The 26,644-nt window shown below is 45.5% G+C and overlaps 1 protein-coding gene across 5 annotated transcripts in view; it reads left to right on the top strand.

Moving 5' to 3' along the window:
- LOC138511558 (ATP synthase subunit C lysine N-methyltransferase-like) overlaps positions 1-26,644 on the top strand; it is a 409,142-nt gene that overhangs the window by 159,538 nt on the left and 222,960 nt on the right. For all 5 annotated transcript variants that reach the window (XM_069627317.1, XM_069627314.1, XM_069627315.1 and 2 more), the window contains one exon: positions 16,155-16,259. In XM_069627317.1, coding sequence (XP_069483418.1) covers positions 16,155-16,259 — 105 coding nt within the window. The remainder of the gene's footprint in view (positions 1-16,154; positions 16,260-26,644) is intronic.

Raw genomic sequence — 26,644 nt, 5'->3', positions numbered from 1 at the left:
GGAATGGGTGTCCCAAATGGAGCGCCAGGTTAAGAACCTAACACAGGATCCGAGTTACATGTTGAGGGCCTAACAGAACCCTCAGATGAACATGGCGGCTCAGAACCCCACAAACCAAGGTTCTGGTACCCCAGAACAATGACGGGGAGAGAACCCTGACAACTCACCAGTTCCAGAGGAGGAGGCACGGGGGAAGGGAGGTGTAAAGCCCTAGAGGAAGCTTCCTTCCTTACTTGCGAAAAGCCCTGGGATGCCCAGGAACCGGAACAAAAATCTCTTGCCCCTGAAAATCTGCAACCCAGGGAACAGAGGGTGGGTAGGAGAAATGTATACCTCAAAAAGGCCCATTTTGTGGAGGAAGTTGGTGTCCTCCAATTTGAAGGAGAAGACTCCTTAGAAGATTCTGGGAAAAATATCTTCTCCTTCAGGGACGTGGGAACTCCTCCCAAAGAAAAATGGGTCCCAAGAGATCTAAATGAAGACTGGGTGGATGTGGGGACTGATTCAGAATCGGCCATCTTTGAACCCCAGAATGAGCATCAAGCAAACCTAATATTAAAAGAAGATTCCCAAACTTCCCAAATCAATTCTGGTGACTGTCTCCAAAAGGGGGTGGGGGCAGCCCAGAATCAGAAAAGGAGCCTGAAACTCCCCAAATATCTGAATGTAAAACTTTTCTTTCAGATTCCCAAACTTCAACACAGAATTATGCCCAAACTATCCCTGTGTCGGCGTCCAAAATAAGGAAATTGACCACCCAGCTTGCCAAAAATGCACATTACCTTTGCCCCCTTGAGGAGAAGGAGGGTAGATTTTATGCCCTGGTCCAACTGCAAGGGCAATGTACATTTTCGGCGCTGGTGGACACTGGATCCCAAGCCACTCTTCTGTCAAAAAGCACCTTTGGGCAGCTAAATTCAGGAAGGGGGATAGATACCAGATCCCTCTCACACCTCTTCCTGGACAACTCCAGAACTTCAATGGGAAGGAAATTCCTGTCAAGGCGACTGCGGATTTGGAAATACAAATTGGGCGACACAAAGTGAAACACTTGGTCATAGTCGTGACTCCAAAGGGCACACCCTGTCTACTAGGGAATTGCATCCTGCGTAGGTTGTCCCCCCTAATAGACTGTGTGAACAAGGTCCTCTGGACTCAGATTAACAGGCCAATAAAATTGAAACAGAGTGTCAACCATGTTAGTTTAAATGGCACATGCCACATGGTTGAACAAAAACCTGATTATATTGAGTTTCATTTCCAGAACAATCAAATACCTGACGTGACAGTAATTGCTGTAGGACAACAAACTGGTGATGGGAACTCCTCTCCCTTCCTAAAAATCAACCTTCCTTCCAGTTTCAAGTGGCATTCCACACTGGAAGGAAATACTTTGAAATTCTGCACCAATTCACAGTCTGAAAATCTCGATTCCATAGTCAAGTGATGAGAAACCAGCTCAGCGTTTAGCTGACATTCCGAAAATTAGAGAACAGTTGTTCATCCCTATTCAGTTAAATGAGGGGAAGGAGGCTGTTCTCACCCGAGTGTGTGCGAACAACAGTAAGAGCTTCATCAGCGAAGCCATGTTCCGAAAGCTCCCAAAAGATCCAGCCATTCCCACGTTTAAATTGATCGATACGTGGGAAATGGGTCTGTAAACTCCCAATTCCAAATATCTCCTGCCTAGCAGCTGTATGCTCAAAATTACCATAGGAAACAAAAGCATAGTACATAATTGTTGGGTCATGCGAGATGTCCCTGCTGCATTTTATTTAGGCTGTGACATTCTCTATCGTTTTGCTATTAACTTGGACCTGATAAATTACAAAGCCTGGTCCCGATTACGAGGTAATCCCATGGACTTTGATGATTCAGAAAAAGCATTTCGGTCAGCCCAATTGCTGCCGTATGCAGTTGAAGTTCAAATTGGAGAGGAGGTCACCATCCCAGGACGGACATTACTATTCCCACTTGAATTAAAAATTAAGAGGACAGAAACTGCTAAATCCTGATGCATATGTACACCTAACCGACCATCTACAACAGCAGGGGTTGGGGTTAAACCCAACGCCATTGGTCAATGTAGAACACAGCACCATTCCAATATTGATGGATAACAGCGACCCTAGTAGTATCACTCTGGGCGCAGGCACCATTATTGGAATGGCGGTTGATGGCTAACTATTTTCCATGGATCTAGGAAATTAACTGATAGGACCAATCCCCAATGACTGTTTTGACAATGACAGTGACAATGACTTACCACCAGACAGGATCTTCACCCAGCAAGGGACGAATTTCCTGGTGTACTCTTCCTGCCCTTACGGTGAGGAAGAGGTGACCTGTGACATCAGTCAGGATGAGGTGATCTTCCAGGTCCACAATGACAGCCTCTCCTACATGAAACATGAAACCCTCTGTCCAGGTCAATACTCTAACCAGGAACCTCACCACCCAGCTGGAGGAGGCCGCTGAGATTGCAAAACCGGACGTCTTTCCAGGCTTCAGACAAATGAATGAAGAGCTGGTCAACCTAGCAGATGCCTGTGAGACTCGGGAACAAAAGTTGAAACAGGTGTTCTTAGATTTTCAAGATCTCTTTGCGGTGGACTCGTATGACTGTGGTCGCACCGAAAACCATACAACCATTCCCACAGACCCTGGAATGACTCCAGTGTTTGTGAAGCAACACCGCTTGCCTCGCATCCATGGAGTCACTGAAGAAAATCATCAAAAACCTTGAGTCCCATGGGATAATTCGTCCAGTCCACAGCATCTTTAATAATCTGGTGCTGGGGATTTTAAAACCGAACGGCCAGTGCTGACCTGATCGAGCTGAATAAATGGGTCCATATGTCCCGATAGCCTCTTCCATATATTGACCAAGGTCTTGCCCAGATACAGGGGTCAAAGGTATACACTGCCATTGACCTGACCAATGGGTACTGGACCGTGCCTGTCAGTAGGAAGGACCAATACAAGCTGGCCTTTACCTTTTGGGGGGCAGCAGTACATGTGGACCCGGACTCCCTTCGGATACATCACCTCCAGAAACAAATTCAACATCTTCCTACATAAGGCCATGCAGGACATGGGTGAAAGGGGTAACCTGGCCTATGTGGATGATGTCCTGATAAAAAGCTCAACTGTGGAGGAACACATAGTGGAACTCCATTATGTTCTGACACAGTTGAGAATTGCTGGAGCAAAACTAGCCTTCCAAAAGGTGCAGTGGTGCAGAACCCGTGTCAACTTCTTGGGACATGAAATAACTCCTGAGGGTCTCTGTCCCCAGGAAAAGAAAGTGGAAGCACTCCTAAAACTTAGACCCCACAACTCTGCAGAAGCTAAGAAGTCTCCTTGGACTGACTAATTACAGTAGGAAGTTCATTGAGGATTACGCAGATATCACAAGACCCCTGATCATCTGTTGAAGGGGAGGGTGAAGTGGGAGTGGGGACCAGAACAAGCCGAGGCAGTAAAGCAACTCAAAAGAAGCCACTCACAAGCGCCTCATCTCGCTTACCCTTTTAGAAACAAGGAGTTCTTCTTGGGTTCTCCAATACATGCTTGACAACAGTATTATATCAAAAGCATGACAAGGTCAAAAAAGTCATCTCCTATGCAAGCAAGACTTTATCCTCTGTGCTGGAAATATTCAACGATTGTGAGAAGGCACTCCTGGCAATGGTGTGGGCATGGAAAAATGACTGCCCGTACATCCAGGGGGAACACATCATAGTGGAGACTCCCCACCAGCCTTTGCAATACCTCCAAAGTGACAGAATCCGGGCCGGAAATGTGAGTAATTCTAGAATTACTTCCTGGATTCTGTCAATCCAAGGCTTTCCTGTGGAGGTCAGATATGGCCAAAACAAGAAGAGTGCCCTTCGCGCAAGGTCTGGCTGACTTGCATGATTGTGCCAGAGAAAACTGTCTCAAAGATGAAAGTCTTAAAACCAAGGACAACATGGAGGCGTACCTGAATTCCCTGCACAAAGTCTATGAAGAAAAGTGCGAGGGCATGCCCACAGTTTATGTGGACGGGTGCTCCTACCATGTTGACACCAACGGGGAAAAGGAACTGTTGGCCGCGTTGGGAATGCCTGGGTGAATGATGCCCCGGAACCCTGCGCTGGGTACAAAATCGATCCCCGTAGTAGTCAGGTGGCAGAGTTGAAGGCAGTTCATCAAGCCATCCTCACTACCGTCCAACACCAACTCCACAAACTGGTCATAATCACTGATTCAGATTATGTCCAGAACGGGTCAGTGGAGAACTTGGTTAATTGGAAAACCAGAGGCATGCTATGTGCTAACGACAAACCGCTTAAACATGGCAAGCTAATACAAAATATTGATGATCTGGTCGCCTCGAGTGGGATGACCATCTATTGGAAGAAGATCAAGGGTCATTCCAGAATAGAGGGACCAGACAAAACTGGAAATTACCTAGCTGATCAGCTGTCCAAAACCGGAGCCATCCCGGGGGATCTCTTTGAGAATGTCGTGATCTGGGCAAAATCTTCCTCGGGGCCAGCCCTTTGAAAGCAAAAAATACCCAATTCAGCCCAAAATACAGGTTCTATTGTGCTGAGCAGTGATCTCATGCAAGTGACAAATGACACCTTCAAATAAGTTTTAGCATATTTATTCTAAGCAGTGAATTTCATATACATTTGGGATTCAAGTTAGAGAATATTACAAAGCATAAAACTTAGAGAAATGCAAAATATAGTGAAACATGGAACTTAGATAAACATAGAGAAACATAGAGAAATATAGAGAAACATAGAGAAACACAGTCTTACGTCCCTTTAATCAGCACTGGGAGACCCTGGCCCTCATAAGCTAGCTGTAAACAAGCCCCGCTCAGAGAACAGTGCTGCAGGACGCCGTCAGAGCCAATTCCGGGCACTTGACCTTGCACGAACCAAGTCCACAGGACGATCTCCCCCCGAGTCATTGGAGCATGGATATTTTATAATCTCGTGCTGCCCGTCCATGACGCACAGTTCCAGAACTTTCCCTGTGCAAAATATAGGCTGGCTCATGGAAAAAACCCAACTCTGTTCATTTCCACTGCTCCGTCTGAGCCCCACCCTGGCTCCCATCTGCGAAAGCTCAGGAATGTCTTATCAGTGCCTTCCCAGAGAAAAGGAAGATTAGCTTGGGGCCAGGGCTACCGTTAGTGAGGCTGAATATTCTAAGGGAAGCAGGGATGTATTAACCCCATCTGCAAGCTCTAAAAGGCATGCACTCATAGCTTAGTGTTTATAGCGCTTAAGACTGGCTATCTAAGCGCTATATAGGTGCCATAATGTTCCAAACACTCCAAAAATACCTATTAGCTACAGAGCTAGAGCCCTCTCCCTGCCTGTCTATCAACAATGCATAATGTGACCTATCACTCATACTAGGCCTGCATATTCCTTGTAGCTCACTACTGCATAATGGAAGTGCTACAACAGACTACTGTCAGCATTTTTAGCACATACTTTGAATACACTATTGGCTTTCAGCGGCTAATGCTGTCATCTAAAGCCCTGATTGGCAAGGTTGCAATTTCGTGTATCACTACAGAGATCGAGTCCCTGTTGGGGGAAATACAGGTCACTGCTATCACTATGTCCCAGACAACTGCTCACAATGAACTCTCAACTGCCCAGTGGCGTACGGACACCCCAGATGCTGATTTAATCACGGCACAAAAAGGGGATCCAATCATTGGTAAATTTTTATTAACACATTGAGGACCCTGAGAACTTTCCCCTGACGTATAACAATTACATTGGGAAAGGGGACCTCAGAGTGTTGATGAAATGTCCAAAAATGTTCCGAACCAAGACAGTTTGTTGGTAAGGACATCCATATATGGCTGTGACCATTGGGTGGTCCCTACCTCATTCCGAAGCCTGATGCTAAGTCACGGCCATGACGCATCCCCAGCCGGTCATCGGGGGTTTCACACTACTTTAGAAATTTTACGAGAAGTTGCGTACTGGCCACACACGGGGCATGACCTCGACCAATACTTGAAGGAGTGTCTTGTGTATGCACAATTCCAGCCAACATCACTCACACACCGAGCTCCCCTCCAGAAGAGGGGGATGACACTGCCTTGGTCAGATTTACAAGTAGACTTCATCGGGCCTGTGATTCGCTCCTCTAGGGGGAACAAGTACATTTGTTAACCAAATGGGGGGAATGTCTTCCGGCCCCAAATTGCAAGGCAGAAACAGCAGCTGCCCTAATGATCAACCACATATTCTCACGTTTTGGTCTACCACAAAGGATTCAGTCAGACCGAGGTAGTCACTTCGCCGGCAAAGTGATGACAAAGATGTGGGAGGTACTTGGGGTAAAAAGGAAACTTCACATTGCATACTGCTGTCTTCTAGTGGGGGAGTTGAGAGGCACAATTAAACCACTGTGAGCATTCTAAAAATGTTTGTGGCAGACTCTGGGCCAAATTGGGACATCCGATTACCGCTTTTCCTGATGGCCATCGGATATACACCTTCTTCTGCAACTAAGATGTCTCCATTTGAGCTGATGACTGGACGAAGGCTGGTGCTACGTCAGCATCTGCTTTATAGAACACAAGTGCAGACACTGATAAACGCCTCCCAACTCATGAGTATGTTGAGAATCTAAGAAAACACCTTCAACATGCTTTTGAGTATGCTCAGCAGAATCTGCAAAGATCTGCCGAGGGTATGAAGACTCAATATGATCTAAAAACAACCAAAAAGGAATACCAAGTAGGAGACAGGGTCTACTTGTACAATTTCCAAAGGAACCAGACCAAAGAGCATACATTTTTACCAAGCTGGCAAGGAAAATATTGAAATTGCAGATAAAATCTCACCTGCGGCCTACAGAATCTGCATGCCCAAAGGCGAATTGACGGAAGAAAAATGGGTCCATATTAATCAGTTAAAGAGTTGTCACCCTAGGCACACGTTGCAACAAATTGAGGACCCAGAGAAAGTCAAGTAGAGGAGTTATCTGAAACATGAGAATATATCAATTGTCATTGAATGCCTGCGTATCCCACTGCTGTCAACCCAATTGGAGGGCAGTTGGTGGGAAATTGTTGTAACCGGTTTGTGTTTTCTTTCATAGATTTGTACTGGTTGTGCCTTCACTACCAAGGAGGACCTCCCCGGGGACATGGAAAGGAGAAACCGAAGGGAACCTGGGGTTGTTGCTCAATACCATGAAGGAAGATCCAAGAGAAAGCTGTGGGTGTCGTTCCACGTTCCAACGAGAGGCAACGAGGGGAACGTGGTGCACCGCTCTCTGATGGAAGAAGGACTCTTACCTGATGTATCCTGCATTGCCCCATTGAGGAATCCCACTTGCCCGATTTTCCCTCGACTTGGAATCTCAGAAGAGTCGGGGGGATATATGTGGGATATATTGACCCAACTCAGCTGTGCTTCCCCCACATCACAAAGCTGCATTTCAGCAGAAACCACAAAATAGCTGCGCTGGCTTCTGTGAGCTCCATGGCCTCAAAACTGCATTTTGCAGCAACAAAAAGATGGCTGCACCGTCTTGCCAAGCACACATTGGGCAGGATGGAACAAGGGGACACACTGAGGGAGCCTGCCGGTGTGTTCTGACATATACAAATGGAATAAAGTGAAAAATCGGCGTTGCTTTGCTGCCCCCCAAAATCCCCATTAAAAAGGAAACTTTTTCACTTTTAAAATAATGCTGCTGGTGCTATTTTCATCTGTTCTTCCTCAAACTACTGTATTAATAAGGCCCTGTCTCTACAGTCATATCCCCATTGTGCTTCAGCAAACCCAAGCATGACCCCTGAATGACAAGCTTGTCAAACCAAATCTGAGAAGAATCAACAAAAACTTAATTTACCTGCACGAGAAGCGCGTTCATTTTTGGGTTACAACGTGTCAAAGATCAGTAGTTCATAGAAACTCCAGCTATCTGGGCTATGTCAGTTTCAGTGCATCTGTACTTGAAATAAACTACTGCCCACAAGAAAATAACCATGGCTGCAAAACAGTGTGGGAATCTGATGGAGATGCAAAACTGAATTTAAAAAGAAATGCCAGCTTGCACCACACGTGTAAAAAAAAAAAAAAAAAAAAATGGGTATTGCAAACTAAAGGAGAAAAATGCCTGTTTTAAAAAGTACAACTGTGGAATGAAAGCTTGCCATTACCTAGAAGGGGTTAGTTGCTGGTGAAAATACACACATGGGCTATTTTATTCCCCAGGTTTGTTTTAATTCATAACCAAATATAAGAAAATAAAAGTTTTAAATCACCTGGGCTGGGTTTTGCAAGCTCTCAAAAACAGGATATTTCAATTGGCAGAGCTAAGGCTTCCCCAAAACCCAAAGAAAGGGAACCACCATGAACTCTCAGCAGATACTAACACCCCAGTGATAATTACTAGGTTGGACAGAATCTGGTCTGGGCTGAACCCCCTGGCAATGGAACTCCTAGGACAAGGAAGTGTGAAGTGGGGAAGGGTCAATAAACCTTCAATCAAGCTGGCAAACCCACACCTAGCTCTGGAGGAAATGACAGTTGGTGGCAGCTGAAGAGAAAAGAAAAATAGTCCAGTGACAGACAAAGGACTGCCATTTGTTTCCAAAGACTATTGATTAATAAAAATGTAAAGACTTTTATCTCTGCAACAAGAATGTGTAAAAATGTAAAAATTGTGCAGTTTACAAGTATTTGTGGGGTATAATTTGAGACATTGTAGAATTCACGGACACCTCGGGTACATAAATGGCAAAGAATAGGGGATTATAAGAAAAGTATCCATGATCCCATTGCAAATGTTCATACTTACCTCCCTTATGATAATTCACACATGTGTATAAAGTTACAGAATTTTGGTGCAAATCTTTCATACTCAAAATTACCAAAAAGTATAAGACGGGCGAAACAATGTCTCAGATTTCAGAGTTGGAGAATGTTCTGCATAAAATATGTAACCTGTGTATGTAAGTTGCGAAGAGACTTCAACTGTACATTTACCATTTGTGGCAAAACCGGATTTTAGCTAAAGTAACTGTGGGAGGTTTTTGAGCATTGTGAAACACACATCATAAATCTGACATTCTGCCATGAAATCCAACCAGTTAAGAGCGAGGCGGGGACTAGCACCCCAGACCAATCCAGTCAGTTAGAGGGGTGCTTAGTTAAGCCTGCCCAGCCATATACTTTGATGATGTCACTATGCATTATAAATAAGAGTCCCTGACAAGACTCTAGACAGACACTCTTCCTGATTTTCCTGCGCCGGCCTTCCTGTTCCATTAATCCTGCTGAGTCCAGATTCCAACTACAAGGCCTAAGCATTGATGACCCTTCCAGCAAGACCTCAATTCTAAAATCCCAAATAACCAAAGGGAGAAAGCTGTGGTATTCTTAGGGAAGCATCCTGATACCACTAACTGCTGCCCACTAACTGCATCCAGCAGTATCTTTGCCATTCAGCGACCAGAATTACCATCCGGTGACCCGACCTTGCCCAGCTGTCTTTTGCCCAGCTGTCCTTTGCCAGGCGCTCTGCCATGTGGCAACCAGAACCTGTTGACGGTCCAAAAATCCCAAACTAAAAGTGGACTGTAAGTATAATCACTACCCCATAGAAATCCATAGTCTATCTTGTCTTGCATTTGTACGTATCCCACACTCTAAGCCATCCTAGCCTTATCCTGATAACTTGTTAAAACTGTCAGAATTATATCCGTGCAACCCTGACCTTGATTCTAGTGCTAGCGCCATCTCTTTTCATTTTTGTCTGGTGCTAACCGTAAGGCTTTAGTTATATTTCGAGTGATCCAACTAATTTCCATATATTTTATTGTTTGGGTTGAGCACTGGGGTGGTAAGGTTGACCTCGCAAATCAACCTTGGTGCTTACTGTGTTCCTCTTCAAAAATATAGTCTAGATATTTCATTTCAAGTAACATTTGCCTTTCTTTCAACACTGAAGTCTTCATTTTGACCGCTGTGTTTTCCGAAAATGGAACACCATTTCAACCTGAAAATCTCATTCAAAACTGCAGCTACCCCCATTCTTTCACTTCTGTAATATCCTTGTGATGTACCTCTGTTCCCCAGACTAAATACCGCATCACGATTTGCAATATTTCACCCGTTTTTTAAAGAAACAGTTGAGTAAATTTACACGGAAATTGAAAGGAAATGCAACTTTTACACGTGTCATTTGGCTGCAATCTGTTTTGAACTTTCCACTTGTTTTTTGAATTGTATGCTCTTGGTAATCCATAGTTTCTAATTGTTAGTATCTTTGTATTGTTGCTTTAGTGAGGAATTGTATTTGTTTCAAGGTTTTTAACACACATTAATTATTTATTTGTCCATTTCTAAGTGTCATTTCATAACATTACAAGGGGTTAAAAACCTCTTATTTGGGGAGGAAAGGTCAGATTTTGATTCCGTTTCCTGCCTCTTATTCCTGATTACCTGCTGCTTCTTTATATCCACTCAGATATGATTATTTGTGGGTTGAGGGAACATTGCAGGGGGAAATCCTAACTTGGGTGCTATCTTTCCTAAATCAAAAAGTGCTCCTATTCCCTGGTGTTTTGTATATGTTCTACTAGAAGTTTAACCCAAGTGCATTTCTTACATTATCATTGTAATTATCACCCCATTGGTGATTGCTGCCCCATATTAAAAATGGTATGATTTCTTTTGAATTTTAAAATAAATAAATAAATATCGTATTTCACCAACCAGCCTGGTTCATGGTCCATTGTGACCCGCGGTATTTGAAAAGAGGGTGTGATACGAGTTGTGTACCATTTCAAATTGAATCTGCATAAAATAAGGAGAAAAGCATCTCAGTTGTGCACTACATACTAGGCCAAGACCAAGGTGTGTGTTGCCTGATTGAAATCCTTAACAGGACCAGAAGGACCCAGGGCCCGAACCCCTCCCCTGACAGCAGGAAAGCATGCACCAACATGTTTTTACTCCCTCTGTCCCCACAGGCCATCCCCACCTCTGGTCCCCCGTGATGTTCCATTGTGCCCCCCCCTCTTCTCGCATACAGGAGTTGCCTGTTTTGCTTGATACTTCTACCCTGCTACCCCTCTCCCCTCCAATTCTCTCCCCCCCACATCCTAGCTCTGCAGGAGTCTGTCCTGATACATTCTGGCTTCACCATTAACGCCTTTTGTCAATGCTTAGATTTGACTTTTATGGACTTCATTGACTCACAGTGCGTCACCACTCTCATGCTGGACTTCCCCTGCATCTTGTACTCATGGTGGCACTGAATCATGCTGTTCCCATTTTCTTATTGAGTCCTGGCTTGTATTTGCTGTTCTCTCGCAACATTATGTGTTACTACTGACTTCTGCAATTGTTTTCAATCTCCCCTCTTGCTTCTCCATTTCTTCACTGCTCACTCTGTTCTCTCCTCCTCTCCTTTTCTCCCTTTTCCTATCTCCTCCCCTTTACTTTCTTCTATGCACTTACTCTATCAGAATTGTCCTTGACCTAGTATGATAGCAACCTTGTTTGTCTCCTCCCCCTCCCCTACTTGTTTCCACCTCCAGCACTATCTGAAATGTCGTCAGGCCTAGTATGTTAGTAGCTTGTTTTGTTCCTCCCCTCCCTTTCTGCACCACTCTTCCTCACCTTTTGTTAATCCCCGGCCCTACCAGACATGTTTTCAGGCCTAGTACGGTAGTCGCCTGTCTGTTTCCATTTCCTTCCCACTCTTCCTCCTCCCTTCCTTATCTATGTCTTAGCTCTTCCACTATCGAAATGTCGCCAGGCCAAGTACGATAGTTAATTTTACAATCTTATTGTTCATTGCCTGTAATAATTTCATTGTATTTTCCATTGTTCCCTCCCTTTGCTTGAAGCGCTTTGAAACACATTGTGTATAGGCGCTATATAAATAAACATATCATATCATGGGTTGCATGACAAAACCACACTCTTGACTTACACATCTATCTGGGAGAATCGCACCCTGTGTTGTATCTGGGCTTTGGTTCTGACCATCCTCTGGTGTCCCTCGTGAGACAGGGGGATGATTCTGACCTGTTGGCTGCTGGGGATGACGATGCTTGTGCCTCTCCGTATCAGCCCATCACCTGTGATGGACAGCTCCTGGCAGACTGTGAACATTCCTGTCAGGAAGTCTCTGACGGACACTGTGTCATTGTGAATGTTGTGCGGGAATGACTTCAACTCGCCTGCGTTTATTGCATTTTTTACTATGTCGCAACACAGGTTGGCGTTGGTTGCCTCCAGGATGTCTGTAATGCTGGCTGCTCTGGGCTTCATGGTGCTCACAATCTGGCAGATGTGCTCTTCTGTCTCTTTGGACTTCAGGACTTGCACTGCCATCGCTGCTCTCTGGTGTCTGGACAGGAATTCTGCAGGGTTTTCTGCTCCTACCTGATACAGTAGGTAAAATTCGTACTGCTGATGGCACAGTAGCCATTTTTCAATTCTCACAGGAGGATGTGGTACCGAGCCTGTGAATAGTATTAGGGGTTTATGATCTGTGTAGGCCTTGAACTTCCAACCATAGAGGTAGAGGTGGAACTATCTGCATCCCCACAGAACTGCTATGGTTTCTTCTCTACGTGTGAGTATTGTTGCTCTGTAGGCGTCAGGGCGCGCAATGCATATGCAATTGGTTGTATCTTTCTTGTTGAAGATGGTTGTACCAGGAACGCTCCCAACCTGACAAGGCTTGCATCTACGTAGAGCGTGGCATTGTGGTAGGCCATGGTCGTGTCTGCCGACAGGGAGTCTTTGACCTGCTCGAACACCTCTTGACAATAGTTTCCAGTCCCATTTGGTGTTGGATTTGGTCCGCTCCTTCAGGGGTTCCTCCTACATGGTGGCTATGCTGGGTATGAACCTGCCACAATACGTGGCCATACCTAGGAAGCCTGCGTACCTCTGTGGGTGCAGTGGGTGGTTTTGTTCCTTTCATGTCTGCAACTCTGAGGGGTCTGCCAACGCCCCTTTGCTATTGACAACGTAGCCAAAGAAAGTTAGCTCTTCCTTCAGAAATTCACATTTCTCCTTATGGATAGTGAGCCCAGCATTCTCTAGTCTGTCAAGGACTGTGTCTAATCAGTGTAGGTGTTCTTCTCTGTTGTTGGCATGTACCAGGATGTCGTCGCTGACATGGAGTACCACTGGGATGCCCCGGATGACTGACTGGATTGTCTACTGCCATACTTCTGCTGCGGATGATATCCCAAAGTTCAGTCTTTTGTATCATGGCCAAGCTATGCTGAGAAAGTAGTAATGTACTATGAGTCTCTGTGCAATTTCAACTGGTGATACCCAGCATTCAGGTCTAGTTTGGAGAAGAATCAGGATCCCGGCAGGCCCATCACGATCTCATCCAGGGTCGGGTTAATGTGTCTTTTCCTGATTATGGCAGCGTTTGGTAGACGTATGTCGATGCAGATGCATACCTAATCTGGTGGTTTCAGTTTCTTTGTGACGACCATGGGGGAGACCCACAGTGTTGTACCTGATACTGTCTGTATTATATCTGCTTACTCAAGGTCGTGTAGCTCCTTGGCAACCAGGTTCTGCATGTGAAATGGCATCCTCCTGTGACGCACTGCTTTGGGGTGTACAGTTGTGTTGATGTTTAGCTTGATTAGCTTTCCTTTCAGGCATCGTTTGCCCTAGAGTAGGTCTGGGTGCTTTGCTAGTAGTTTGTGGATGTCATCAGAGTCTATGATGTCACAGATGAATTTGATCAGCCCCAGGTCTTCTACAGATTTCCAGCTGAGTAGGCACTCTATGCCAGCATTGACGACGTAGACCTTCGATCTGACTTTCTTGTCTCCTCTACTGAGCATCGTCCAAAACCGTCCCACCACCGGAAGTGGTGTCTTGCAGCCATAAGTGTATAAGAGTGAGTCCATGTTCTTCAGTTCTGGCTGAGGTTGCACCTGCTTGAACATCCTCACCAGCATGATGTTTACAGTGGCCCCTGTGTCGACCGTCATCACTGTTTCTCGTCCTTGCACATGTAGACATGGAGACATCTGGGCCTCCTCTTCTTCCTCATGGGCTTGTCCCCTTGTTCTAGGGTGGAAATGAGGTGGATATTCCCTCTCCTCTTCGTGCATCCTGTTTCAACTGCTGCTACAACTCTGTCATGTTCCTCTCCGGATTTGTCGGTGGAGGAGTTATTCTCTGTCACGATGAGGCAGGTTTTCGCTTGTTTCTTCTTCTTGGTGTATGTTCTTGGAGCTTGGGCCCAGTTCTGTGAGGGCAGGCCTGATGACTGGCACACTCTTGCGTAATGGTCTCAGCGGCCACATGCTTTGCCCGTGGTCCCCTGGGCTGGGCAGTCTCTCCTTCCATTGTATGATCCACCGCAACAGAGACAATTGTTTGGTCCTGCCGCCCTTGGCTGCCATCCTGGTGCGTTGTGAAGTCCACAATTCTTCCTGGGTATTGGACAATTTGTGACCTGGGGAATCGTGGTCACCGGGGTGAGTTTGAGCTTCTGCAGAGCGGTGTTCATGTGGGCTACCCTGGCATGTAATGGCTCCCTCTGGCGTCCATGTTCGAGTATCCTTGCTACGGAGATGCCTTTCTCACTCAGGACAATCCATCACAACTTCTCTGACTGCTACCATTTATTAATTGATTTCTGATTTACTTGTCGAAGTCACATGATAGGGCCACCCATCAGATCTGGTGTGATACGCATCAAGAGCTTAATCCTCAGTCTGGATTGTGGTGCAGAAGTTGAATGTCTCGTAGTCTGGGTTCAACTGTGGCATGAAATGCACTGTGAGGGTGTCTTTTGCTTACTTGTACATGTCCGGCGCCCAGCTCTTCATTACCACTGCGTCCTGCGTTGGGCAGTGTTGTGGCACGTACATAACAATGTTCCCTTCATCTTCTGTGAACAAATGCAGGTTCAGCACTTTGAGGAGTTGAGTAAAGTTGCTGGGATGGAAGATGATGTCTCTGTATTATGTCCAGCGCAGTTTGCTTGCCTCTTTAGATGCATGCTTCACACTGAGCAATTCTTTTTGCTGCACATTATTTTAGAATTGGAATTTTCGCAAGGAAAGCTACTCAGAACTCAGTTATACAGCCCAGCTGTATTACACCCCTGTTTTGGAGAGTTTCAACATAAAACCCAGGACAAGGTTCTGGATATTCATTGTCATGACAATGTGCACATTTTTAAAAGCTTGTATGCAACAGCTGAAAATGTTACTGTTGCTTTACCATCAATTTGCCAATGGATCACGTGATAGTCGACCACCTACACTAACTGTGAATGTTTACTTTTCCCCTGCTACCGTAAATGATATACCCGTAATAAATGCTCTGTTGTGTGGACTCTGACCCACCTTTGTGTCCATTCATAACCATCTAATGTATGCCAGTGACACACAGTGCTCAACAGGTCTATTGCTTCCCGAAGCCATGTTCAGTCCCTATAAATACCCCAAATTAAATGTACTGTGACCAATCCATTTCATCTCGTTTTGGGGCTTTGATATTGGAGACATTTGAATAAAAATAGTATTACTTGGTGTGGGGGCGGGTGGGCGAGGGTCCTGGGTGTAATATGCATTTACAAAAGCCCAAACTGTTGGCATTGCCAATGCTTGTTTATAACATGTAAAAATGACAGTATGTATGCGTTTTGTCTTGCTTGTCTCTTGAATGAAAGGCTGAATGTAAATGGGGTGTGAGAGGAGCAGTGAGGGTTTGTGTCTGAATTTCATGTGAGAGTGGGGTCAGTTCAGAACACCATTGAAATGGGACGCATGATGCCGTGTGTCCCTTGTCTGCTGCAATGATTACCTTTCTATATGTCTGGAATAAACCCACCTATCGCAGGAAAGCAACTCGGGGGCCATGCTATGACGTGCATGTAATTGGAGATTAAATGTGTCGTTTAAGCTGCGCTCTTGTGCGTGTTGGTCATGTTCTCGAGGTCTAGACGACTCTGTTCTGATGTTGGAAAACTTGAACAGAGACCTAGTTCTAGGTATGCCCATGTAACATGCTTAAGTTGATGTTTGCAGTTTCGAGTATACCTCATGCAGGCAGAATTTGAAAGGCACAACAATGACGGTATCTATGTTTTTTTGCTGCACACAGGTACCGTTTCTACCCTCAAGTCAGACTCAGTGTGAAAATGTCACAAAACTATTGAAAGGTCGCAGAGGACGCCTGGTTGACCTTGGATCAGGGGATGGGAGACTGGTATGAATTTGTTCTTTTTTTTTTCTACAGAAATCTTCCATTTGTGTTATACATTCAATGTACAATGTACATGTACATTCAATGTCAGCGTTCTTTATCACCAGCACATGCATTCAAGCGCCCTTGTGGCAGGTGGATATTCAAGCCAGTTTGTTTCCTCGCAATTGGCTTAGACTATAGCTGGAAGCTGTGGGTTTTCCACCTCCTATAACTGTTTTCATTTGTGCACAGGGCAAGTCGCAGCATATCGTCTTGTTCGTGTTGTGTAGTTCTCCCATTTAGTTGCCTCATGCCACTCCAATTTGGTTTCAAAGAACGAATGTTATGTGGCAGACCTGTTTGCTGACCCTCGCTCTCCCGCCATGATATTTCCATCTGCTTCTCATCCTGAGGCACAAGGCCGTTTATATGAACACTCCCCTCACCTTGACGTGGATCCTAGCTGCCTGCTTGTGAGCTTAGATCTAATGGTCTAAGGATTATTATTGTTTTGGAGGGTTACTTGACTCCACTCTCCTTGACGATGACGCAGACCCTGGCTGCCTGCGATTGAGCTTCAGTCTAAGGATTGTTAGTGGTTTAAGGGGTTATGCGATTCAACCTGAGTGGGACGACCTCTCCTTGACTCTATCTCTCAACTACTCCTCCTTGGATACCTCAACATCCATCTGCTTCTAAAAACCCTTCCTTAGGGCTCTTTTGCAATCTTTGGGACACTTTTTCTATTCTACCCTCCAGCCCGACACACTCCACTGGGCACACCCTGGATGTTCTCATCTCCTCTGACATCCCCCTCTAAAACCCTCTCACCACTCCTCTCTCTTGAGCCAACCACTTTCTTCTCTCTTCCAACCTGACGCTCTCTGTCCCCAGGGGCCGAGCCCAACACTGCCACCCACCTTCTCAGCCATCCGGCCATAGGTGTAATTATAGGGGGACAGGGGGTTGTCCCCACCCAACTTCTGTGACATGCCTGTTTGCCCCCCCAACTTTTGAAGGGAGGGCAGGGGGGCCTCAATCATCAATTATGTAATTGGACAGCGCAAGCCCGGCTGGGGTGCCCAGCATGGCTTGCGTTGTTTCATTACATAATGCCGAGATTCCTGTCAGCCGCGCTGCAACACCATTCAGGGCAGAGATGCCCTGCATGGCTTAGTCCGTCACCCTGGCTGGCCTGACTCAGTCAGCCGCCAGGGTGCTGAACTGTGTGTTGCAGGGCCTGGCGCCTGTCCTGCCATACTAACAGCAGCACTTCCAGGGGCCGTGGCGCAGAGAATTGCTTTCCGGCTTTGTGTCCGTGCGACAGACAGACAGGAACTAGGAAGCTCACTAAGCTTGCTGGTTTCTGTCTGGAGGTGCGCGAGTGCGAAGAGGTTAGGTCGGTGTATCATGAGACGTGGCCCAGGTGGCATTTGAAAGCAGAACAGAGGTACTTTTTCTTTTTTTTAAAATAATTTTTAATTGTGTTAGTGTATGTTTGTTGGGGGGCTGGGCAGCGGGCTGACCCTTGTGAGGGCGCGTGTCACATTTGGACAATGTGAGCAGAGCTCACAGTAAACATTAAGGCCCTGTGTATGAAGACACATTAACAATAACAAATGGTGCATTCTCTGTGGCAAGCCACAGCTCTGCAATGCCTCTAAAATTAGTCTTGCCACTTTTCAGATGCCTCTAAAGCACCACCATCCTAATTTCAAAATGAAGTTGGTGGAAGGAGCGCCCTCCCCAAGTAGAATGGAAAGAGTCAAGCTGAGAAAACCTGTGACCAACAAAAACTGCAGGTTCATTTCAAATGCAGGAAACGCATCTATTAGAGCTCTGTCAGAGCCCTCTGAGGCAAAATACATGCAAACTTCCTAATAATTATATGGATTGCACCAACAGAAGTGACTTCACAGAAAAGGACATTACAAGGCGCATCATCAGTCCTCGATACTTGCAATCACCATGGAAGTGACTTTAGAATAATGTGCCATAAATAAGCTAAGTGACAAATAACTTTGTGGTACAAAATTTCTAAATTGCACTTTTGTTATATGAGGAGCAACTCTATAGTCATTAGGCTTTCCCATTATATCATGATACATTAACATAAGCTTTCAAGTGAATCAGAGTCACTTGTAGAGCTGCAGATAAGGCACAATGTGATTAAATGATTTGCTCAGGATCAGACACTTGGTTAAATGGTGAAACTGGGATGTGAACAATTAAAGCGACCGAGCGCATCTTTCCAGGTTTAGTTGATAGAGATATTTATTTAGGTTTTGCTTTACATTTCATGTGCTTAAATAATTATTTATAGCAATGCCTTGGAAGCAAACCACATTACATAATAAACTGGCCTTTCATAGTAAACTACCATACACTATATACATTGTCATAGAAATGGGAGCATGGCTTTATTTGTATTCTCCCCATTCTGCATTCAAAGTCACAATAGCATCATGTAGATTAATGTGAGCCTAACAAGTCCCCCTTCGGTTTTAAAGCCATGATCATTATTTCATAAAGCATGCAACATTATGCACCCTTCTCATCTCTCATCAATCCCTCATCAATCCCTCCTATTCACATTTCTAATGGGACAAAAGTCCCTGCTAATAGGAGCCCCCCTCCCTCCCATCAGTGCCTAATGGCCCACATTGTAATGCTCTGTTGATACAGTGCAACATGAGGACCCTCTGCTGCCCGGTGCTTCTTGGGACATTGTCCTGGCAGCGGGACACCTCTACCATTCGGAACGGGTAAGGTGTCCTGCTGCCAGGACAATGAGCATGCTGAGCAAGATTTGCTCAGCACACATTGTCCTGCCAGCGGGACAGCTTTGCCATTGGGCGCCCTCTTTGATGTGCTGAACGGGAGAGGTGTCCCAATGTCAAATGTCCCGGTCTGGCTCTTAAAAGAGCCCTGGGGGCCTCTTGCCTCCCCCCTGCCTCTCCCGCTTGGTACGCCAATTGCTTGGAGCTATTTGAACACAGGAAAACATACCTTAATTTTAATCTGTCAGAATCTTGTAGAAAAAAATCTGTCAGCACATACACATATAAGGTGCTCTGCAGAACCCAAGTTTGGAGAGATATGGCATTTGAAAATGGATACCAGGTATACTTGGTCACCCACTGCACTGCATTAAGCAATGGCTTCTACCTTTGAATGAAAGGAAAAATCAAGGGAATTGCTGACAATCCAGTGAATCTGTTCCTTTCGGCCATGGCTTTATAGTTCTGCTTGGTCAAGTCAATTTAGCCCAAAATGTCAGGGATCAGGGGGTGATAGTCTGGTCTGCTCAGTGGACATTGTGCCACTGTTTCCATGTGTTACTGTATATGTACATATAAATGTTGTGTGCACACAATGTATGTAAATTGAGGTGCTGGGTGCATTTGTGTGTGAGTGAGAGTGTATGTAAGCATATGTGTGTTGACTTGTATGCCTGAATGAATGATAAATAATGCATTGTTTGTATGTGTTATTGGAATTAAGTTTATGAATTTTATGTTGTCACTGGGTGCATGGCAGGCCGGCGGGAGATGTGTGGTGGTCCAATTGAATTTTAAAGATAGGCCATCAGTCTTATGAAAGTTATAACAGAGCGTCAGAAATGGACTCTTGTGGTATAGTAGGCTAGTGTTGTCACTCAGGGATTTTGGTTGTTTGACCGAGGTACATAATTACAGCGAAATTGTCCATAGTCCTTTTCGCTGCGAATATGTTTTTGCCTTGGTACAAAAAACGAAAACCGCCAGTCCACCCATAAACCCCACCCCTACTGACATTTTCTCCATCCGCCACCTCTCCTGTACCCTGCAGAGTCAGATCCATCCATCTAACGCAGGTCGGATCTGACACTGCAGTGTGTCTTTTTCATCTTTTTTTTGTTGGGTCCCCTGCCACCAATGCTGAGGAAGCAGGGGACACCCCCGCAACCGCCACCACTTCATGTTCGGTATCTTCAGCATCGAACTAATGGTGGTGACTGAATTCAGTCAAATCTGCCATTCAACCAAATTTTATCGAACAATTTGGCCGAAATGATCCCTAAGAGCCACCATCCTCCCTCCCTCCGTCCCCCCCAACATTTTCAGCAAAGTTACTCCAGTGCATCCGGCCCATGAAGCGGGTGTCAGTGGAGGCTTTCGCTGCTACTTTCTCGTCTCTTCCTACACCTGCGGCAGACGCTCACTCTGACACAGCCCTCTCTAACCTGCATTGTTCTATCTCTAACACTTTAGATGTCCTTGCCGCTTTCATGAGGATCTGTATGAAGCCCATTTCCAAGTGCAACTCTTATGACTCCAACCTCGCCACCCTTAAACGCAAGTGCAGGTTAGCCAAGAGGAAGTGGAGGGCATCAGGCGCATCCTCTTACAAATTGGCCTGTCACCTGTTCCAAAGGCAATACAGACTCTGTCTTGTCCAAGAAGAGAGCCTACCTCCAAGCCTGTGTCCCTGCAGCCTCTAATAACATGACAGAAGTCTTCAAAATCTGCAAGAAGCTGGCCAATCCTGCTGCAGTCTCCACCTCTCATGTTCCCTCCCAGCCCTCTGCATGGCACTGGCTTCTCCCATCGCCACTAAAACTCAGGACATCCTGTCCTGTCCTCTCTCTCTCCTCTTCCTCTCCCTCTACCTCTCTCGTCCCCTCTCCGGCCGCCTCTCCCTCTCCTCCTCCATTCTCTTCTATCTCCGTTTTCACTCCTGACAATTTTTCTAGACAAGTCTGATCTATGAAAATATCATCAAAACAGGTGCTTCCCTGTTCCTCCAGAACCATCAAGGACCACATCAACATCCTTGCTCCAGCATTGGTTGATTGCTGTAATCTCGCTTCTGCCATTGTAACTTCCCCCTGCGCCCTAAAGCACTCCCTTGTACACCCCCTCCTGAGGAAGCCTTCTGCCGATCCTTCCTCTCCGACAAACTATCACCCAATCTCTATCACTCCTTTTCTTGGCAAACTCCTGAAAAAGCTGGCCATCTCCCAGCTTATTCTCCACACCAAAACTGTTGGTTGTCTCCATGACCATCAGGCTGGCTTCAGTGCAGGCAGAAGCACAGAAACTGCTCTCCTGAACACCCACAAAGACCTGCTCTCAAATCTTGACTCTAGCCTTCCTTCTGTCCTCATCCTCCTTGATATTTCCTCTGCTTTCAACACAGTCAACCACGTCATCCTGATCAATTGTCTCTGTGACAACCTGAGCATCATGGATCGGGCCCTAGCCTGGTTGGCCTCCTTCCTCTCCGATCGACATTACCAGGTTCAACTAGGGTCCTTTGTCTCTACCACCTCTCTCTCCACATATGGCGTTCCCCAGGGCTCTAACCCCTGGCTCTTCAACCTTTAATTGGCACCTTAGACCTATCTGATCTATACTTTCTCTCCTAACTTTCAGTGTTATGCAGAGAACACTCCACTCTCCTTCAGGCTCCCCTGAGCCTCCTCTCTTGCTCATTCCTGATTGTCTATCTAAGATTCAGGAATGGTGTCCCTCTAACGATCTTTGCCTGAATGCCAGTAAGACTGAGATCCTTCTCATTGGGACCCTTGCACCCACTTTCCCTCTTTCACTCTGGCCGCCCTCTTTGAGCCCTCTACCTGCGCTTCCTCGACTCTGTCTCCTTCTCTCCTCACATCACGGACGTCTCTAAGAAATCCCACTACCAGCTGCACCTTCCCAGAGGTATTCTTCCTTTCCTCACTTTCCCCCTGATGCTCACTGTCTCCAGAGCATTGGTTCTCTCTAAACTGGCCTACTGCAACAGCCTCTTTCTAAATCTGCCTGCGTGTACTCTTCCCCCTCTGCAACTGATCCAGAACAGGACAGCCAGACTTGTCCTTTTCGCCTCAAGCCCAGGGATCATATCTCTCCAGCTCTGTAATGTCTCTACTAGCTCCCAGTGGCTGCAAGGATCACGTTTAAGACCATCTGCATTGTCCACAAGGCTTTCTGGTGCCAGGGACCACACTACATCCAACTTTCTCTTCCTAAGCACTTTACTGTTGGAGCCCTCCACTGATCCACCTCCCACTCTCTGAGGGTCAGATGCTTCTCCAGGCTGAGAGTAGGGGGTAGATCTCTCTGCACAGCTGGTGCCTCCCTCTGGAACCGCCTCCCTGCCTCCCTCAAACTTGAGCAGGACCACCTCCGGTTCTGGAAGCAACTCAAGACCTTACTTTTCACCTCTGCTTTCTCTCTCTCCTTCCCCTGCTTATGTTCTTGTCTGCTACACTAACTGGTTACCTGGCCTCCCTCTGAACCTTATGGGGACCAGGCTCCTTCACAACCAGCAGCCCCATGCACTGCTCCGGGCCTACAATGGATTTTGGACTGTATCTGCATCCCTACAGTCCCTTGCCTCCGTGTACTTACTTAGAACCGGCCACCCCAGCTGCACTTACCTGAGTGATACTATTGCACTCTCCCTTTCCCTCCCCTTGGCACTTCTCCTCTCCATTCCTCTTTCAATTGCACGATCTGAATGACACACGTCCAAGTAAGATTGTTTGTTTTGTTCCCCTTGTCTTGCCCTTCCTTGTCTTGTTGCACCTAGAAACACTTGTGTACAGGCACGGTATAAATGACATATAATATCATAACCCTCCTAGATGTGGACCCTGGATATGATTACAGTGCTCCTGGGGTAGGGTAGTTGCATGATCCCATTGGGCACATGGGAGTGCATTCTTTAGTGTTTACAGGGCACCTCAGATTGGCCTGAAGACTGATGTAAAATCTGAAGGGGCTCTCTCTTTGTGGGGAGGGGGTCTCGTGCAGAGCAGGGCAGTTGCTCAACATGGAGGATTGTGTTAACAAGGTTGGCTGTATTTTGAGTTGCACACAAGGTTCTACTCCTATTCAGCGAAGATAGATTAATCTAACCCATCTTCCCTGAATAAGTGTATCTGTACGACCAACCCGCCGATGCATTTGCACACCCCAACACCTAATATTATAAAGTGTAGCCCTCTTTCTATGAATGTGTATGTTATATGATATGGCATTTGTAAGGCACCTATACACAAGTGTTTCAAAGCGTGACGAGGCAAGGAGGAATTGCAATGGGGTAGCACTGAAGTGGAGATAAGGAGATGATGGAGTGGGTGGTATAGGGTTAGGGCCTGATTGTGCAGCTGATGAGGTAGGGCTTTAGGGAGGGGTGGGAAGGTATGGGGGAATAGCCCCCAAGCAAGGTTTGAGATAGAGGTGAGATGGGGGTAGGTGGTTAGGGTGTATGGCAGCAGAGCCCCCATTGAGAGTTGAGATGTGGGAGGGAGAAGGGTATGGGGTCAGATTCCCCCCCAAACCCCAACACCCCTAAACATAGAGTGACAGAAATCGGGGGAGAGGAAAGGAGTGGAATCTATTCGCAGAAGAGTGGAGGTGGGAAGGCAGGATTTGACAAGTGCTATACAAACAAACATTTAGAAAATAATAGGTGATAACTGCACCAACTGCCATTGAGTAGTCCTTGGGACAGAATGGAAGAATCTTTGGAGTAGTTAAGTTGGTAGAGGCATACATTTACTTTTTGAGTGACCCAGTCTGGCTACTGAGCTCATGTTGGCAGTGACACCTGCAACATGTCAAGGTTTCATACAGTCAAAATTTGAATTGCGGCAATGCCAAATCAGCCTTACAACATTCTGATGTCAATAAAATGAGTGGCACTTAGATGTGTGAATGTTAACGTAGGGGCATATCACAGAAAGTGTGGCACCTGCACTAACGGGCCGCTATGCTGCTTTTTTTGCAGTGGACACCCATTTATGTTATGTGGGGCTATTGTGGCCATTCTGTGATAGTGAAAGTGTCCCCACTAAGGTTATGGACACGTGTTATAAAACTGTTGGGTCCTTAGTAACATGGACGTGCACCCATGCATACAACCTCATTCCTATATCCGTGCGTATGCTCTGTGTGTCTCACACTAACACAGACTGTTGCAAGACTAGCGCTGTCTGTGCCGAAATGACTACTGCAGGAGTACAGGGATGAGTAGTGGCTAAACGGTCTTCTCAGCCTCATAATACTACAAAACAACAGTGGTCCCAATCATGAAATTGAAGCAGACACAGTGAAGAGATATACCTCCTTTGCCTTTTCTGGTAAATACGGCTGAGGGGCAGGCTGCACTCTGAAGACCCGTTTGAGGGTGATAACAGTAGCAACTCAAACAGCAATAGTACAAAGATTCTAATATAAAATAATGTCAAATCAAGATTCTATAAAATACTAGCTTCGCCCGGTATTTCAATTCTCAAATTTTTAAATCTCTGATCGGTAAATCTCCATTCAGTTTCTTCAGCAGTTTCATTCCTTCGTTGTTCAGCACCACTAATTCTCTTTACAGCAAGTCGTGTTTCCGTTTCTTCAGCAGTTGCGTTGTTTCGTTTTTTAGCAGCACAAATTCTCTGATTAGTAAGTCTTGCTTCAGGTCCTTCAGCACTTTCATTGTTCTGTCTGAAAGCATGTTGAATTCTATCAGCTGCATGGTCTTGAGATCTTCCTTCTTCAGAAGTTAATCATGTTTCAGCTTTGATGTGCGATGATGAGCACTTCCTACAAATGACGTGTAGATGGCAGTGTAACACCACAAAACGTAATGCCGAAAAGCAAAGCCGAAAATACAACAAGATCTCGGGAACGGTATGACCTATCAAGCCAGAAATAGTTGCAATCATTCGGCAATGGAATACAGAATATTCCATTAAAAATTCATGACAACAGAACTCACCGTTCATGAGGAGTTACGTCCCCAGAAATGCCAAATGCAAACCCACAACCAATCACGACTTTGTTTTATATATATATATTAAATGAATACACTTTGTTAAAGAGACGTTATGGTTAAGTTGCACTAATAAAAACCTATGAAATTCAATGAAAAACTTTGTTAAAGGGACGTTATGGTTACAAGTAAAACTGAAAAACCTGAGAAATTCGTCAGTTTTAGTAATCTAAGCAACCATAACTTGCGCCACCACTGTGCACTGCTAAGACTAACACCCAGGACATCAAAGATGACATCACAATGTCATTGATGACATCACTGATGACATCACATATCTGGCCCACTTGTTTTTGTTCACTGAAATATCTAGGCCCTCAGCTAATATTGCACGTACATGGGGCAATAGTCAGGCCTCCAACACACAATTCATTTGTATACATGAAGATAAACTTTAATGCTATTAACATTTTCTGATGATGCTGTTTCTTTCTTCCTTGCTTTAGTTTCCCTGTATGTGCCTCTGATTTGTATGCATTGTGGGTCTTCATATGTATTGTTTGTAGTAGCACAAGTGTGTATTAAGTCTTGAATTGTTAGCTAGTTATTACATGTTTAACATTACACAATCAGCCCCGACATCATGTGACCAACATTAGAAACACAACCCCTTGTAGGGACTTTTCATCAAAATTAATTCCACATGTGATGTCATCAGTGATGTAATCAATGACATTTGTGATGTCATCTTTGTCCTGGGTGTTAGTCTTAGCAGTGCACGGTGGTGGCGTGAGTTTTGGTTGCTTAGTGTACCATAACTGGCGAATTTCTGAGGATTTTCGGTTTTACTTGTAACCATAACGTCCATTTAACAACATTTGTTCATTGCATTTCATAGGTTTTTATTAGTGCAACTTAACCATAAAGTCCCTTTTCGGAACTGCATTTTCTACTGATCTAGCAACTTTCAAGCTCAAAATGTACCCTTGCACAGCTCCTACACCTATTCTTACTCATTATCCATTAACAATCTAGTACAAAGCACATAATTGGAGGAATATTAGCAAAACTGCTATTTATCTTAAAAATGGCATCAGCTATTGCCATCTCTCCTTCCCAAGAGCCACCGCCACCTACTGCAGCATCTACACAGTAAAAGAAGCACAGTACATCCAAAGACCATGAAAAGGACCAAGAAGATGAAGAAGAGGAAGTGACTACCTCTAGCACCAAGAGAGAATCATGGATGTGGCAGTTCTTTACCACTGTTGGGAATGTACCAAAGGCTAAAGCTACTCAGTCAAGGACTACCTGGACAGTAATCCTACGGGACCACCTCCATGTGCCGCCACGCCCATACAACCACCGCAATGCTCAGAAAGGTTGTTCCCTTATTAGCAAGTATTAGGATGTGTTCCTGCACGTCATCTTCCTCAATCTGTACTATAACCACACAGCCTACTTCTGTGGGACACAAAATCCCATCAGCTACCGTGCAAGTGATAAAAGAGAATGTTGATCCATATCTTTTGAAGACAACAGTACTCTGTGTATAATGCAACAACACCACCCTGCAGGGGGGAGCCATTTCAAAGTGCTTTTGAAGCTTTAATCAAAGAGCATGAGAAACACTGTCCCCAACCTTAGAAGTA

The sequence above is a fragment of the Ambystoma mexicanum genome, chromosome 6p (genome assembly GCF_040938575.1).
Source record: "Ambystoma mexicanum isolate Mex_15411 chromosome 6p, UKY_AmexF1_1, whole genome shotgun sequence".
Classification (NCBI taxonomy): Eukaryota; Metazoa; Chordata; class Amphibia; order Caudata; family Ambystomatidae; genus Ambystoma; species Ambystoma mexicanum.
Note: the sequence above shows the minus strand (reverse complement) of the source record. Positions and strands in the feature narration are given on the sequence as shown.